General features: G+C 37.6%; 1 protein-coding gene across 4 annotated transcripts in view; it reads left to right on the top strand.

Moving 5' to 3' along the window:
• singed (fascin domain-containing protein singed) overlaps positions 1-18,774 on the top strand; it is a 369,629-nt gene that overhangs the window by 280,983 nt on the left and 69,872 nt on the right. For all 4 annotated transcript variants that reach the window (XM_067103402.1, XM_067103413.1, XM_067103385.1 and 1 more), the window contains 5 exons: positions 7,927-8,080; positions 9,871-9,971; positions 10,364-10,570; positions 10,701-10,955; positions 11,678-11,828. In XM_067103402.1, coding sequence (XP_066959503.1) covers positions 7,927-8,080; positions 9,871-9,971; positions 10,364-10,570; positions 10,701-10,955; positions 11,678-11,828 — 868 coding nt within the window. The remainder of the gene's footprint in view (positions 1-7,926; positions 8,081-9,870; positions 9,972-10,363; positions 10,571-10,700; positions 10,956-11,677; positions 11,829-18,774) is intronic.

Below are 18,774 nucleotides of genomic sequence, written 5' to 3'. Positions count from 1 at the left end.
TTAAATGTCAGCTTTCGCTATTTAAAGTGGCATAGTTTCTGCAAAAGCAAGTTCGTTAGTTGACCATGAAGAACTTGAAATCACGAGATTCTGACATTTGTTCAGAGATTAATCATAATTATTAGGGATAAATGTTTATTTCCATTTTTTTTATGGGTGGAGGGGGGGAGGGCGATAAATGGGTTGGTACTCAGCCGTACTGTCCAATAAAAAACGACCATAAAGTTAGAAAGGAGAACCATCTTTTGCCTGAGTGAACTTGAGAGTTTCGGCCTGAATTTTCCTCGTAGAAACATCGATTCAAGAAGGACCACTGATGGTGAGTGGTTGTTGATCGCGAGGGACAAGTTACCTGGAGTAGTTACGTAAGCAGTAGTCTAAGCACTGGGCAGGATTTCCTGTGCTCCCAAGTTGTTCGGACGTGGAGACGCTTGTTGTTCAGTGATTGTCTCTGAACGCAGTTAACTCATTACCTTGAACGAATATGTGAATATATATAGGCTATAATAATATATATATATATATATATATATATATATACTGTATATCGTTAATTTGAACTATTACTCAGAGTGAAAAATGTAAACAGTAGGGGACAAAAATTGCTTCAACGACTGTATTCGCCATTTAGGTTTCCTGTTCACTGTTACTTACCGCCATATAATGGAGATTTCGTTAAAAAAATACATAGTGTATTTTACTGCTCATTATTTTAATATTAAAAATAAAAGAACACACCAGTGCCACCTCACTATTATTTTAATGCATTTTAGCTCGACCCCCCAAACTTTTTTTTTTTCTCGGAGTCAATAGGATGAAATCCTCTTCTCAAGGAAATGAGAAAGAAGGGAGTAGAGGAAATCGGTGTAGTCCCAAAGAAACTGATGAGAAATCAAATGCTAAAACCCCCCTTTGGAAGGAGGAAGGATTTCTAGAACTACTCAGAAAGTCAAGGGGTCGAGTCCAAACCAGAAATCAAGGGCACGTTTCTATTAGGGATGGGTTATATGCATTTCTAGCAACACTGTCGGTGCGTACCACTGCATATAAGCGTAACAAAATAGTCGGCATTAATGGCATCAACAGGTTTGTGAGAGGAACGCTTGTTAGCGCAATGTATAAGAGAGATAAAGAGAGAGAGAGAGAGAGAGAGAGAGAGAGAGTCGGGTTACGGAAGAGAGCTGCTAATACACGGATAGCGACAGCGGCGTTGCAGATGATTCAACAGAGGGGTCACCCCAAGTCAGCTGTAGGCTACGTGTAATGGAGCGTTGGAGGAGTAGCACATGTCGGGTGGCTCGTTTAGGAGGAGGTAGTCTCTCTCTCTCTCTCTCTCTCTCTCTCTCTAAATTTAGAGTTTTAGATCGCCTTTTGGAAGCATTCACTTCGTCCCAGTAGACATGCGCACTTTGCAGAGTAGGAAACTCTTTTGAATTCAATGCACCTGCCTCAGCTTCTTACAGATATGCTAGTCATATCCATGACTTGAGTTCTGTACATCTTTTTTTTGGAAGGTCATTGGTTTTGTATACCAAGCATTTAGGTATTCCTCGATATAAGTTTACTTATTGTCTGATGTGTTTGAATTGATCCAGGCAGCCTGCTCAATTTCTTTACGATGACTTTTGTTTGCTGGATGACTTGCAATTCACCTGGATGCTCTTTTAAAGCTTTCTGCCACTTTTGTTGCCTGTGAAGGCATGTTACATGGCATCTCTTTTATTAACGAAAGCTATGGTAACTTTTCATAACCTAGTAACTGGACACCTTGTCATACATTCTGGTAAATTCCGAGAACTGAAATATGTCTTGAGAAATTTATTAACTGTTAAAAAAGGTTTCTCTGCTTGAATGATAGCCTACATGGGAAAGCCATTCGTTATAGCAAGTAATAGCATCTCGTTTTATCTTGCTAACAGGGGAGAGCTTCCCAGAATAGCGATTTTTATGGCACTCAATGAGGGGTTTGCACCATTATGAAAGATTGGATGGCCCGTGCGGTGCTCGTTAATCTACGTGGCTGGTGCATCTCTTAAGATAGGGAGGGCATAGTTGAATAATCTGCATTCTGCTAATAATAAGTTTCGGAAGTTATGCAGAATCAGCTCATTAAGATCTGTAGGCTATATGGAAATGCGAGCTTCAAGGGCATCAGTATGATCCATTGGCGTTCACATCAGACTCCCAAGAGCTGAAACAAGTTTCTCTGCATTCGTTTTTTAAAATGAGGTCGGTAGCCCCTTGACCCAGCCCCGCTGGTTTCTGGTATTCGTTAGTTGTCACCTGTCCAGTTACTAAGCAGACAAGTCACTATCCTGCTTTGGTGGTAAACCATTCAAATGATGACTTAACCCTAATTGCTTAATTTCATTAATCGGAGGAATAAACTTGCATTTTTACAAGGATATTGTTCCATATGCGGCATCATTGTCATTTCTGAGGAGAACTCTCATCTCGCTGTGCAGCCGTCTTGAATCAGGTCACCGGATGTGGCGAATGTTGGATTTAATATATCCTGTCGGGGTGAGGATGGTTCAGGGAGGGACACCGGGGCTTTCGGTAATTATGGTCTAGAAGCAAAACCGCAATCCTATGCAGGATCCTGATCCTGTGAGTTGCGTGCGAGAAAAATCCCTCATTTTGAATTTACATCAGCATTTTAAGTTTTCTAATTACGAGTTTGTCATTAGCGTTTGACTATTTTTTTTTAATATGAAAGGTAAGCAGTTAGGCAGTTAGGCCTATGTGTATTTTGAATTTTTTATCATAATTAGACGCTCTTCTAACATCTTTAGATGAATAAAAATGGCCAATTCCTCTCTTTCTGGAGTTGTAAATATGTAAGGGAAAAAAATTAAGCGCTACACAATAATTGCTCAAACGAGCAAGCTTGCCTTAGTACACCATATTGCAACAAAGGATCAAAGGCTTTGGGTGTGTGTGTGTTTTTAAGCTTAAGGGACAAGACAGATGCAACTCCAGATAGTTGGCAACTTGAAACTTGCTTAAAAAAAAAAAAAAAAAGACCGATGTGACAGCAGCTTCAACAGCCAGTAGACGGGGAGAGCACCAGGTCGAGGAAGAAGCAGCTGTTTAACCTAGGGGTAGTCTTAGAGAGAGAGAGAGAGAGAGAGAGAGAGAGAGAGAGACTGTCTTGGTCTTTTGGCTTTTGAAATGTGACGCATGCCGAAGTCTTTTATTCTTTCATCTTTTTAATGGACGCTTTTGTAGGTGTTCCGTCCAAGGTGAGCATACCCTATGCTCTTCATTACCTTGTATGTTACTTATTATCTTTAGTTCCTTTGAGTTTTTTCTTTGTGCCTTTATACAAATTCTATTTTTTTTTTTTTCGTCCTTGTGCAACATTTCTTTTGTACAGTAGATACCTGTGTTTAGCTTTGTTTTGCGTAGTGCTGTCGGCTGTGTCAGTCGGACTCCATAAACCTGACTTCCCCAGCAGTAACTCCTCTTCCAAAGCTTGCATACCATCTCGTTTGTAATACTTTCACACACCGTTAAGCTATAACAGTTTTGGTTTAGTTTAGTAAACTCTCTCTCTCTCTCTCTCTCTCTCTCTCTCAAAATAAATCAGACATTGTTTTTTATTTCCTTTGTTTTATCATTAACAATGATTCATGTCTTCGCAATAATTTTGTTAGAGATAATGGAAACAGATAAGATCGCCTGTTTAAATGACTTAAAATTACATAGTGTAGCTTGTTAGTTTTCTGTAGAAGAAAACTATTGAGATGGCTTTGTCTGTCCGTCCGGACTTTTTCTGTCTGCCCTCAGATCTTGAAAACTATTGAGGCTAAAGGGCTGCAAATTGGTATGTTGATCATCCACCCTCCAATCATCAAACATACCAAATTGCAACCCTCTGGCCTCAGTATTTTTTATTTTAAGTTTAAGGCTAGACATGGATCGTGCGTCTGGCAGTGTTTTCCGGAGGCGTATGACGCACCCTCACTTGACCGCATCTGGGGAGGAACTGAGCGTTGGCCGGTCGTAGCTGATAGTTTTATACAGAATTAGGCCTATACGATGTACAGAAAACGCGTTTGCTCCGAAGAAACTTCGGCTCATTTTTTTTACCTTTTTTTTTTTTTTTTTTGCATATTGGCGGATGAAAGCTAGCTAATATCCTTATTAGGTTAATTAAGACTAGCAATCGGTATATGATTTGCAAATTCTGAAGATGAGGCTTAAAGTCATGATTCTATTGTATCATTTTAACATACCGGTAGTTTCTCCAATAGACATTGCCGCCAGTATTTGTGCGAAAAAAGAATAATTTCAGTATACCCGAACTTGCCTCGTAAGTTTGCTTTTCTCCCCGCTTCCAGTGCATTTTATTTGCATGGACATTGCTCTCGTCTCTGGCTTTGTGCCCTTTGAAACAAAGAAAATTCATTGGGTTTCGGAGTCATTGCGATTGGCATTGGGCAGAATTTGTGAAGTCCGGCAGGTTAGAGCAGTGGATGTTTTCAGAGGCGGTGTTGTTATAACCTGCTTGGTCAACAATCTGGTCTTACAACGGACCCTTTATTTTAAGTGCATTTTGTAAAAAATTTTTACTTGATTTCTGAAGTAACAGGTAGGTGTAAGCTCTTGAAATTCTGAAGGTGGTAGCTTTGAAATATTTTACGCTTGAGTATGATTCATTTTTATTTTTTGCAACAAAGGATTAGAGTCTGCATTAATTCGCAAGTAATTTAATACTGGAAAATCACGATTGCAGTTGAAAGTAAAGGAAATTTTATTGGTTTTTACATGAATTTTACTTTGTTGGTTGTTTCCAGTTTGCAGCTCTTTCATGACTTCTTGGAATGCAAAGGTTCCTTTTTTGTGTGTATGTTTGAGAATGAATTGATCATTATCTCAAAGGCCCATTGTTACTTGAACAGTTGACAACCTTGTAATAGTTAATTTCAACTTTTTGACACTAAAAATTTCGATTTTGAAATTTCTCTCTCTCTCTCTCTCTCTCTCTCTCTCTCTCTCTCTCTCTCTCTCTCTCTCTCTCTCTCTCTCTCTCTCTCTCTCTCAATCTGTGATAAACTAGGTAGATTTTATTGGAGAGGGAAAAGGGTCTGTTCATTTAGGTATTTTATAATCTTTGCTGTTTTTGGTTAGGCAGGTTTCAATTTGTCTTTCTGTAATCTTACCTACTTTCCTTAATTTTATATTGTTGAATGTTCCCGTTAGGAAACTTAGCCCCGTAGAAATTCCATACAGTTAATCTGAGAGAGAGAGAGAGAGAGAGAGAGAGAGAGAGATTATCTCCCAGGTGTGCGGTTACATTACACGCAAAATTCCCACGGAGTTTAGTAACTTACAGGACGCTTCTACTCAAGTGTTAGACTTATTGAAGAAGTCCGAACCAGATTTTTGAGTTGTGGAAATTTCGGGGGAAAAGGACCGCTAAGCTTAGAGAGAATACGGCTTGGTAGCTTCATGGAGAAGGGAAATTTGTTCTTTGTAATGTCATATTCTAAGTCTGTAGAAGTATAAGAGTGATATATTTACCGAGAAATCTAAGATGTTTAATGTATAAGAAACCTTTTCTTCGAGGTTGATCATATGGCAGTCTAATTTAGGTTTGTTGTTATTATTATAAAATAAATTGTTACTACTTTTGTCGTCATGTATGTCATGTATCAGATCTTGTTACTTGTGCTGTAGATGACCATAGGCTGGAATTGTTATTGACTCTTTATCATTCATTTTGCCTGTAGTAGTTTCATCAGTTTCTTGATAGTTCTTTGTCGATGGCAGGTAAGTTTTAGCTTTGAGAATACAGCTGTCAGTTACTGGAGCAAGTTGTAGCGTCTGCATTTTGGTTGTGCGGACAACAGGTGGTTAAGAAGTAACAGCAGGAGTGAGCATGTGTTATACCTGTTGGAGGAATAACGTAGGTCAAGACTGTCCTTCCTGTTCCCGTACAGGAACAAGAGCACTTCCAAATCCCTTCCATTGTTAAAGGGTGTGGTTACCTTGGCCTTGCTAATGTATGTCGCTAGTTCGAGTACTTTCATGCTGAAGAGATGGATTAAGGGAGGAGGTGGGAAGGCCAATTTGGGGACGAAATTATCCTCCCTGTGGGAACCAGCCCCCCCCCCCCCACTTTCCCCTTCCCCCAAGCAACCATTGGAGTGTACCGCAGGTAGCATGCATTAGTTGCCTTGCCCCCGTTGCATGTTTTGTATGGAGTGGCAGGTTTGGAGAGGTTGGTTAGCAAGTGGCGCCGGTTGTCTTGTGTTTTTTGAGGTTTTTGCTTCCAACGTACTTCGTTAAGGTCTCAGATGACACGGGATGTTTGAGGTTTTGTGCGGGGTTGCCCTCACTGAAGTTTTCGAAGGTTGGATGTTGATTTATATTAAATTATAAATAAATATGTGTGTACATTATATCTGTTTCATTTCTTGTGCTTTCACTTCCACAAATCTCTATTCATCTCTGGCCTGTTGTCTGATAATTCTCATCCAAATAGAGCTGGGTCTCCCAACTCCTCAGGAGCCCAGAGGAGCCCAGCGAGCACTATTAGTCTACATGCTATTCTTTCTTAGATGGTCCGAAGGATATTTCCAACTCATCAGTGGCTAATCCTCATCAATATCTCCTCTCTAGATGGAACTTCCATAATTTCCGTTATTGTATCATTTCTTCTTGAAGTTTTGTTCCGCAGTCGGCAAGATCTTTTAACTTGAGTTTCGTGGTCATCCTGTTATCATGTTCATTTTTATCTCTTTTTTAGTCTCACAAAATTGTGTCTCATGAGAACCTCAGTTTGATGATGTTCCTGAACATTTGATGAATCAGCTGCATTACTTCTTACTTCATTTAACGTTATCTCATTCCTTTTTGTATAATCTGTCGTCATTTAATTTTTTTCAAATGCGTTTTATTAAGGAAGTTTTACAAAATCTCTGCTGCTTTGCTGATTAAAACGGAATCATCTGCTGGTTTTAAGTCTGCGAAATTGCTATCGTTACTCCAATTTAAACGTCTTCCATCTCCACCCAAGTTTTTTCGTGCGTTACAAAATCCATGAGAAAGGAAAGCAGCAAATGTGACTGACATAACATTTCCCCGTGTCTACCCACTATTTACTGCAAATTTCCTTGATGAAACTCCATCAAAATTTTTTTTGCATCTTTTGTTCATGGTTTGTTGCAGTGCATCTTACGTATTTAACGGGAATCCCGCGGTGGCGTAATTTTCATGATAATGGTCGTTGATTCTACATAGCTTAGCCTACACACATACACACAAATATATAATTGTATATATAGACATATACATATATAGGCTATATATATGTGTGTGTTCCTTTATCATCTCGGAGTTCAATACAGCTGTAGCTTGGTAGTGAGAGGGTGTGCACGCCATTAATGACAACTGGAATGTCATGGAAAGATAGATTACAGATTATTTTTAATTGTAACTTCAGTAGGCTAAACTGTCTCAACTGTTAGCTATCATTCCCCATTGAAAGCATTTAAAGCTCAGTACTAATTAATCAATTTGTTTGAACAAGCAGGTGCACAATCTTTTTAACAATGGTGTTCAGTTGATGTCACTTCCATCCATTGCAAGCGATTAGGCTATGCAAGCTTTTTGAAGTGGTTTTTTTCTTTATATTTTGTTCTAAATCTTCCCTTTGTAATTTAAAATACACCAAAATCCGAGTGATAATACTACAGAAAGTAGTTTTTCTTAGATCTTATTTTAATAAAAACATACACGACCCCAGATTTATCGTAGTAATTATACCATACAACGAATCACCAGATTGCCGTAACATAACTAATTCCGAAGTGATATTTTCTTGTACCTTCTAGCTAGTCTTTATGTGAGGACTGTCACCTTGCATCAGAAGGAAGTTTATTGTATATACTGAATGGTTTTACGTTCTTCTTTCAGATGTCTCGTCTGAACGCCGTGAACGGCTTCAACGGTTGTGGCGAGATGAACGGGACCGGGGCAGCCGGTTCTGGCTGCTGGACCATCGGTCTGATCAACGCCAAGGCTAAATACCTCACAGCCGAGACCTTCGGATTCAAGATAAACGCTAATGGTAAGGACGCATGACGCCCAGAGAGAGAGAGAGAGAGAGAGAGAGAATTTTAGTTTAAAGATCCACGGTTTTATATACATTATGTATATTTGCGTTCGTAATAAAAGGGACTATGTGAAGAGGCATGTTGGTAAACATGCAAAAGCGCTTGTTATTTCAGTTTCAAATACACATGTATATAAACATGCGAAAGTTCCTGTTATTTTAATTAGATATATATACTTGAATGTACATTTGCGAATCTTTTAACCGTAAAGAAAAGTACGACGTTGTGTTATTGTGACAGAGAGAAGTTTCTTTTATTTCAGGAAGATAATGACAAAATTCATAGTATTATAATGTATTTATACGAGATAATTGACTTCAGTCAAGTGGTGTGACGTAAGTTTTTTTTTTCTGCTGTAGTTTACAGCCTCGGAATTATAATTTGTTGTTCACTTTATTTCATGTAAGAAAATTTCAGTCATAGAGTTCTTAAGCTCGTTATCTAATGAGTCTCCTAGAGTCTAGACTGTAGAGTCTATGAAACTTGGGACCCATTAAATGGATGCATATTTGGGGAGAGAGCCAGACCTGAGGCAAGGCCAGCGTTATAATGTGCTCTTGTGCCTTTTTTTGGTGTTAGATTCACAGTTTGTTGAGCATATCTAAAAATACAGATTAGTCGTAACCGTTGAATGTGCTTATACACGCTATTTGTCTAGTAGATCTTACTTTTATACATATCACTATGCTCTTATAAAGTAATATTAATGAGTACTGGCAAACCGTAGAACTGTGTTTCTCTCTTTATATGTTCTAAAGTACTTTTCTGTAAATTCCTTTTTGGGTCAGCCATGAAATGTTTTTGCACAGTGCGAATTACATGGCTGTACAAGCTTTTCGCGTATTTCTCCCCGCTTGTAAATCCACAAGTCATGAACATGACAAGTACCAGGATCAAAGACTGTTCTTTTTATTCGTGGTCTCCCAGTGGTGTTAACGAACGACGTTGAACTCTTATTAAGAAATGCGATCCCTTAATTACGGTTGTCACTGGAGAACTACTCGCGAGGTCAGACTTCATTATAGATGGCATGGAGGCAGTTTGTCACTGGTTGGGGTTTCAACGGTCGTTGTCATTTTTACCTTTTTGACATGTCCACTTTTCTTTTTAGGGTAATCTTTTTCAAAGAGTCAGCTTTAGGATGTTATCATTAGTACTTTTGATATGGTGATGCTCAAAAGGAAACTAAAAAATGTGGAAAAATATGAATCATGGGGATTGTTTCACACGATCTAAAATATCTCGTTACAGAAAATGAATTATGTGTTTTATTTTGACGAAAATTATTGGGGGCATGAGTTGAAAGGCACATTTTGTCTCCTAAACCATTTTTCTGTAACTTTTCATCCCTGCTTCATGCACCAAGCTATCTTAAACGTTACTGTTGAAGCAATTTTACATATAAGTACGTCAGTGTCTTTGTACTTACATACTACATTTACGTGCATCAGTGTTAGGGCGCATTTTTCATTCCAGGCAAGTTTATTATATTCCCCGTTAACCTTAGTGTAACCAGCTTTTATGAGAAATCCTATATTTGGAGCGTGTGAAAATAGAATGTTTATTCGGAGAATTGGACGTTTTCAAAATAACAGCAATGGACAGTGCGTGGGTACAGGGGCCTCTCTCCGTCAGATGAACACAGCAACTTGAAACTCTTTAAGTAGAAATATATTTTTGTTTTATAATGTTCATTAAATCAAAGTTGTGCATTTCTTTACATTTCTTTTGATTGATTTTACAGGCGTGTCTCTCAAAAAGAAACAGATGTGGACTCTAGAACCCGCAGAGAAAGATCTCATCACCTTCAAGTCCCACTTGAACAAATACATATCCGTCGATCAGGTAAGACTAAGAAAATAACTTTGTTGTTGAAGAATGTTAGTTATTTCCTGTCCAGTTTTTAAGTTATTTCTTCTCCAACTCCCAAGTTATTTCTTGTCCAATTCACAAGTTATTTCTTGTCAAAATTCTCAAGTTATTTCTTCTCCAATTCGTACATATAAATTCATTTCAAGTATATAAGTTGTCTTTTGATATTGGAAGGGAAACAAACATTGAAAGGTGGCACGCGAGAACAATTTATGTATGTTCGACCTCTTTTACACATCTGTCAGTTATTCATTGTTTAGCAGTTCATTGATGGTTTGAGTAAATGTTTGTCTTATGACCTGTTGACTTTACCGTTTCGTTCACGTATTTCCATTTTTTCCTTCGCATCACGTTCCTGACAACAGTACGGTAACGTCACCTGCGAGAATGAAGAACGAGACGTCTCGTGCATGTTCGAGGTGTCCGTGACGGACGACGAACACGGTCGATGGGCCTTGAGGAACGTATCCAGAGGGTACTTCCTCGGTGCTGCCGGGGACAAACTCATCTGCAGTGCCAAGGTGCCAACAGATGCTGAGCTCTGGACCATTCACCTAGCCGCTCGACCACAGGTATTTCTTTCCTCAGTTTCCACTTTTCATTTCTGCAAAACTTTGTGAATTTAATATAAGAATAAAAAAGGCAACTTTGTCAATGCTAATGTGTCCTGGTCATCCAACTCTGCATCTTTCTCGCTCTCAGGTGAACCTGAGGTCATTGGGTCGCAAGCGATATGCCCATCTCAACGAAGAAGGCACGGAGATCGAGGTTGATGCCAACGTCCCCTGGGGTGAGGACACCCTTTTCACGCTTGAATTCCGCGACCACAAGTACGCCATCCACACGAGCAACAACAAATACTTGAGCCTCGACGGCAAGCTCGTCGACGACTGCGGCAGAGGGTGCATGTTCTCCCTCGAGTACCACCATGGCTCTCTCGCCCTTAGGGATCACGAAGTAAGTATAGGGAACTGTGACACAGTCTCTGAACATGAAAATCCTCGCAGGGGGGTAGTGCCGTAAATGCACCTCATGCGGTCCACTGTAGGCATTACTTGAAATCTTAGGCCGCTAGCTGCAACCTCTCTCAATCTTTTTACTGTACCTCCGTTCATAATCTCTTTCTTCTTACTTTCCACTCTCTCCTACAATTGATTCATAGTGCAACTGCGAGGTTTTCCTCCTGTTACACCTTTCAAACCTTCTTACTGTGATTTTCAGCTTCATCGCTGAATGACCTCATAGGTTCCAGCGCTTGGTCTTTGTCCTAAATTCTACATTCTATTCTATTCTGAACGTGAAAATAACATCTTGGTACGTTTTTGTTCTTGGAATCAAATGGAAGTGCTTAGCAAATAGATTTTCTGTTAGCTCTGAAGCGAGTTGGTTTCCGCTTTCTTGACAAGACAGTAACATTGATGATTTGTGTGGCAGATAATGTATTTTGCTGTAGTTAAGCTTATAAGTTCAGTTTAATATTTCTTAAACTTTTAAGTTAGATCAAGTTCTAAACATTGTCGTGAGTTTTTAAGTTTGGTTACAGAAGTGATATTTTGTTTTAGAAATTATAGGTACAATACATCGGTAAATGCTATACCATATGTGAATTTACCCAGCATTTTTTCAGAAGATTTTGGCCACATTTGCCACTCTTTAATACTTGTCTCCCTTGTTTGCAGGGCCAGTATCTCAGCCCCATTGGTTCACGGGCTGTACTCAAATCCCGCTCCAACACTGTTACCAAGGATGAGCTGTTCGCCCTTGAAGACTCTCTGCCTCAGGCGTCCTTCGGCGCCCTCCTCAATACCAGATACGTCTCCGTCAAGCAAGGTAAGTGTTAACTCAAACGTTAAACCAATGTTATTTACTTTTGTTTTTTTATGTAGAAGCGGTTGTTTACCATTCAAGGAAACTCTACATTATCGTGTATGTTTGTTTTATTTTCATGAGTTCCTTAAACCAAGTATAGGTATGTATGTTTCGAGCATTTTTCCCGTCTTGCGCGTCAGTAATAGGGAGAGCATATTTATATACATCGTTAGGAAATTTGATTGGGTGATCATATATCAATCAGTCAATCATTTCCTGTGGCACCCACGGGGATGCATAGGGCCTCGTTGAACTCACGCCACCACATTCTGTCCTGGGCTAACTCCTCAAGGTCTCCCCAACACTTGTCTCCTGCTTCCCGCCTCACTCTCCTTAACCACGTCTCCTTTGGCCTACCTCTACCTCTTTTGTACTAGGCGGCAACCCACCCCGGTGTATCTCTTCGTGCTTATTCCCTTGTCTTTATACTGCACACATGGCTCAGCTACTTCCAGCGTGAGAACCTAACTTACTCATCGACCGGCACCCCGTTACTTCTCTAATTCTGTCATTTGATATCCTTTCCCTCCAGTTAATTCCTAATATTCTTCTGAGCGCCTTATTTTCAAATACTAAGAATTTATTATCCGAAGTCACTGTACTGTACCATGACTCATGCCCATAAATCAAAATACTCGTAACCATTACCTTATAAATTTTGATTTTTGTATACACAGAAAAATTGCTATTGTTCCCAATATTTTTAAGCATTCCCATTGTCTGATGAGCCTTTGTTAATATTTCCATAAATTCCGTGCTCAGAGAACCATCCGTATCTAAATAAGTACCTAAATATTTAAACTTATCCACTTGCTTTACAACGAAGCCTTAAGTTAGACAATCCTGTGCATTTTCAATATCCATATTCATGATTTCAGTTTTTCCACTATTGATAACCAAACCAACCTTACGACCTTATCCAACACTTTATATATATATACTGTATATATATATATATATATATATATATATATATATATATATATATATATATATATATATATATATGTGTGTTGTGTGTGTATGTATGTATATATATTATATATTTAATTATATGTATGTGTATAAGTATATAAATATATATTGAGTTATATATATATATATATATATATATATATATATATATATATATATATATATATATATATATATGTATGTATGCATGGATTGTAAGCGTTTATATAACGTAAACTATTTTCAGTTGCTGAAGGAGAAAGACGAGGCAAAAAGTATAAGAAGTTTCCAGTTTCATTTAATTTCGGATTAGGCTGGGAGGTTGCAAGAAAGTTTTTGTTTTTATATGAGTGATCAATTCTTTCGAAGTTGAGTTTTCTATCAACGTATCTAAATTTTCCAAAATTCACAAATGTAATAGATTTTTACGAGTACGTTTCACACAGTTATGCAATGCCTGTCATTGGGGTATGACGTAATGTGAAGGAAGCGTTTTCTTTTAATAATAGAAAATTCATATAGTCATGCACATTTTTTTATTGTTTATACGATTTCCATATGGTATGTTAATTATAATGGGGAGGGTAAATACTCTTTTTTCATATCGCTATCACATTTCTTCAGTATATCGAGGTTCCATACTGTTATTCGTAATGAATACATAACACAGTTCGGGGTTTGCTATTCCATGCCTCTGAACTTTTTTTCCCTCTATTTGTTTTTTGCTTATCTTACAACTTTGCAATGTATTTTGTTATCTTATTATTTTTTCAGTAGTTTGTGCGTAACAGTGAGTCAGTTAAAATGTACGTCATAGTTTTGAATTTAAACTTGTCTGGAATTTTCATAAGTATTTTTTCAATTTTATTTTATTTTTTTATATAAAAAAACTGCTTAAACTGAACAGGTATCGTCCGTGATATTTTGCTTTTATCCTGTAATGTTGAAAACCAGAGGTCACGATAGACTTTAATTTACGGCATTGTGAAAGAGGAAGTGGAAGACGAGAGAAAAAATGACAACACCGGCATTCATTGTGAGACTGGTGTGACCTTCCTTGTCCACATATTATACGCCGGGCGACAATAGGGGATGACGTGACGTCACGGGTTCAGTCGACGCATATTGTTTGGTTGATTATTTTGAGATTTTGTTTTTCTTTATGTATTTATTTTGCGTAGCTCACATAGAAACGTAAAAGAGACGAGTCATTATTTCCAGTTGTATTTTTAGTACCATAAGATTACATTTCACTGTTGTTTACGGCGATGATAAAAGGTTATATAAAATGCTGGGATGTTAATCCTCTTTATCCTAGATTAGGATGGTTTCAGAATCATAATTCGCTAGACTAGTTAAATAATAATAATATTAATAATAATAATAATTATTATTATTATAACAGGCATATATCCGATGGAAGATGTGTATTTAGTATTATCTGATGCATCTCACTCATAATTCGAGATGCTAATGAATTCCGGGTATTGAAGACTTCAACAATACAAGGAAACCGGTGATGTCACGAAGCCTTTGCCAGATTGGACACGCTATGCTTTAACCGCCAGGGATGATGAAACTTATTATGCAGCGACAGCGGGTTGCTGAACAAAGGATGAACAAAGCACTTTGTCTCTCAAAACTCGATGATTGAACAGACAATCCCAACCGTAACTCTCGACGCCAGTGATGATATCGAAATATATGGAGTATAGGATTGATTAAGGATCAAATCTGTTGAAATTAGAGTTGGCAGGATATGATCAGGACATTTAAGTAATAAAATCAAAGTTACGATTCTCCACCTTCCATCTTGCTGTCCACCCTCTCCTAACAATTGCTTCATAGTGCAACTGCGAGGTTTTCCTCCTGTTACACCTTTCAAACCTTTCTACTCTGTTTCCCTTCCAGCGCTGAATGACCTCATAGGTCCCAACATTGGCCTTTGGCATAGATCCTTTATTCTATTCTATTCTACTCTATTCTAAGATGAGGGTTAAGGCTTTAAGCGTATGTTAGGCAGGATAGGATTTCGACACGTAAGAATAGAACCTATTGGAGAGGATTCAAAAGCGTTTATAATAATCTCTTGGGTAGGACCTTAGGTTCAAGGCAGTAAAGAGTAAAATCGACTTGGTAAATAAAAGCATTGAATAATAGGATCTACAAGATAGGATCAGAGTATCCTGGATAGAAACAATAGTAAATGATCGATGTATTTAAGAATTGGAATCAAGCGTATACGATGAAATCATTGAAGGTAGAATTGAACAGCTTTTAAAACAGTGAAGAATATTATCAAAAGGATGAGACTAAAGCATTTGAGAATGTTGTTAGGCGGAAATTAATTGAAGAAGTGAAAAATAGTCTTGGTGGGGTGGAAAAAGCTGAGGAAAATAGAACCACGGCAGTAAAGACCAGATTTATTTAAGAGAGCAGGGCAGACTGAATCAACATTTTCAAAGCATTTGCGAATAAAGGAAGACAATGAAGGATATAATGAGCATAATGGAAGCAAGATATTTAAGACAGAATCTAGGCAGGAGAGGTTCGAGGCAGCGAAGAACAGAATCAGCTGGCTTAGATCGATGAGCTGACGATCAGAAACATGAGAATAGGGAACTAGAGAATGAAAGAATGTTAAGAATAAAAGACTGAAGAAAATGAGATTGCTTGGACAGGACCAAAGGAGCGTCGAGCAGGATCGAGGGGATAGAGGATCGCCATGACCTTCCCAGGATGATGAGCTTCCGGTCAGGGTCGTTGATCGACATCCGGGGCTTCGTGTCGACGAGAAATTTTTGGGGAACTTTGTCCCGGCATTGCACAATGGACGTGTGGCCTTGCTATCATTGCAGGTTAGAATATGCCATTCCTTGGTGGCTGTTTGGGGAAGGTTTCGTGAGAGTTCGCCATGTTCAGTTTAGTGATGAAGTGTTATTATGAGTCCGGTGATATATGAGGGTGATTATTGGATGGCTTTTGTTGGTCTGAGAGAGATAACACCTCCCTCCATAGCACACATACACACACTGTATATGTATATATATATATATATATATATATATATATATATATATATGTATGTATGTATGTATATATATATATATATATATATGTATGTATGTATGTATGTATATATATGTATGTATGTGTATATATATATATATATATATATATATATATATATAATGTATGTATGTATGTATATGTATATATATAAATATATATAATTATATATGTATATATTATATATAATGTATATATACACTGCACGTGCATATATGTATATAGTGGTTATACTTATCACTCATTTTTTTAAGTTCGACAGTATCTGGCATCCAAGTTTAATTCTGTTCAGTATGTTTTGAACCTGTAATTATGTGGACATATTTTATTTTATAATATTTTTGTTAATGAATATCATCGAGGAATGTTGCTTGAAATTACGATGTAAGGTTTCGTTCCAGCTATTCTTTATAAATTACATTTCTAACAAGTGGAATTTTATTTTATTGTTGACAATAGTGATTCTCATTTCGTATCAAATAGGAAACTTTCGTATGACGACCATTTATAATTTTAATGTTTACTGCTATTTACAAGCGTTATCGGGCGCTTTTGAGAGAGAGAGAGAGAGAGAGAGAGAGAGAGAGAGAGAGAGAGAGAGAGAGAAAATTGATCCACGTGATTAAAATCCTTGTGTTATTGTAGATCTTGAATAAAAGTGAATGAAGTACGGGACAAAGAAATTGTGATAATTAAGCCAAATCAGCCTGGCATGCGTGAAATGATTCCATTTTCTGTTGTAGAAAATCCTCGGAAGGCCTACTTGCCTACCAAAGCGCATGCACTGAAAGCAGATTATTACCGCCAATGGACATGTATTTACTACTCGTTATCGTGGGCGAGAAGGTCGTGGATTATTGGAATGCAAACTTAGACACAATCACAGAGGTCACGTTACGCTCCTAAGAGTCAACAAACCGAATTGCTCGTGGTCGTACTTGCAAATAACGAGCTTATGTATAATTTGACTTACACACACATAGTACACACACGTGTGTGTGTGTGTGTGTGTGTATATATATATTTATATATATATAAAAATTTATGTATGTATGTATATGTATGTGTGTGTGTATGTTCCAGCATAACTCCGAAACGCATTGCCCAATTTCAACAAAACTTTGTATACATATGACTTACTATCTAGAAAAGAATACTGTGGGGGTAAGACATCGCTAGCACCAAAGGGCTAGTGATGAGGGAGAGAGAGAGAGAGAGAGAGTGAGTTTATCGGTTGTCATTCAGAGTTCTCCCGGGCAGCGCCGGGTTGGTCAGCTAGTGTGTATATATATATATATATATATATATATATATATATATATATATATATATATATATATAATATATATATATATATATATATATATATATATTGGTTTATATATATATATATAAATATGTCAGTGTGTGCTGCATTGGGTACTGTTGTTTGATATCTCATTAATGTTACTATCGGTAGTCCTAAATTTCTGAGCCATATCTACATTTGGTGTAATTTCGGGTCTCCCAATGGGGCCCTGTCTTGTACGGGTAATTTTTTTTTTCTTGCTAGGCGATGTATTGATTTTCTCGAACGATATACTTCACAGGAAGGCATAACCCATTATTTTTTATATAATGGTTCCTTAATAGTCTCTTTGGGGACATAATTCATATAGACCGTGTATTCATTTGTATGAGTGAGATATTCGGGCTTCGTTATAATTTTTTCAGGCACTTATATATCGGACGATATTTTTTTTATATCGGACGATATTTTTTTTTATATCGGACGATATTTTTTTTTATATCGGACGATATTTTTTTTATACTCTGTGCAATATTTGTGTAAAGACAAATATATTTTCCCTAAATTACATACTTTCAAATTCGTCTCTAAAACATACCCTGGTACGTTGAGTCCATTCCCTCCGAAAGAAAAACAAACGCTCAGTTGATGACAATGCAATTACTGCTTGTAAAATGTTTTCCTTTGTTTTTCTCCTCAAGACGTGAACCGCTTCTGTTTCGAAACAGGGCCACCAGGGCTTCTTCGATTTGCAATAGTAAAGATGGACTTGCATTAAGCTCTTTCTAGGAGATTGTTGGATCTTAGGAATATGAGAGAATTCGTGTTTTCTGTTCATATTCCTTCGTGTACTGAATTTCTGTGGACATTGTTCGGATGCTCAGTCATAATTTGTCGATGTGAATTGTTTGTCGATTTGGTTCTTTGTACGAAGTATACTTTGTGTAAGAAATAATTAAGAAAAAATTATACTAACAGAAGAAAAGGGAAGAAAGTGAAAAATAGAAGTATTATGAGGAACCATAAAGTCATGGAAAATATCACAGTATATATCCTTTGTGACGGATTGATCGTTGGTAATGTGTTCTGAAGGGTAGCCATATTATTTTTGCGTGCTCTTCTATAATAATCGTTTATATCACCTCATAGCCACAAATTTGGTTGGCAGTAACTGCACATAATTTTAAGTTGAAAAAGTATCAATGAAAAGTGGACAGGATTATTATTAAAAGTGACCTTAGTTCGATTTTCTGGAGGTCATAATGTAGTAAATGATGTGTACAGTACATCCTTTCATTCTGTACATTCTTGGATTATGTAGATACATTTCCTCCTCCGTTTTTTATGTTTCTGTAAAAGAAAACTACTGAGATGGCTATTTGTCTGTCCGTCCGCACTTTTTCTGTCCTCCCTCATATCTTAAAAACTCTAGGGGGCTCCAAATTGGTGTGTTGATCATCCACCCTCCAATCATGAAATATACCAAATTGCAACCCTGTAGCCTCAGTAGTTTTTTTTTATTTTATTTAAGGTTAGATTTAGCCATGATCGTGCGTCTGGCATCGCTGTATGTGCCAGCAACACAGGCCACCACCG

Source organism: Macrobrachium rosenbergii, chromosome 1 (genome assembly GCF_040412425.1).
Source record: "Macrobrachium rosenbergii isolate ZJJX-2024 chromosome 1, ASM4041242v1, whole genome shotgun sequence".
In the NCBI taxonomy this organism is placed as follows: Eukaryota; Metazoa; Arthropoda; class Malacostraca; order Decapoda; family Palaemonidae; genus Macrobrachium; species Macrobrachium rosenbergii.
This window is presented reverse-complemented; position numbering and strand designations above follow the sequence as displayed.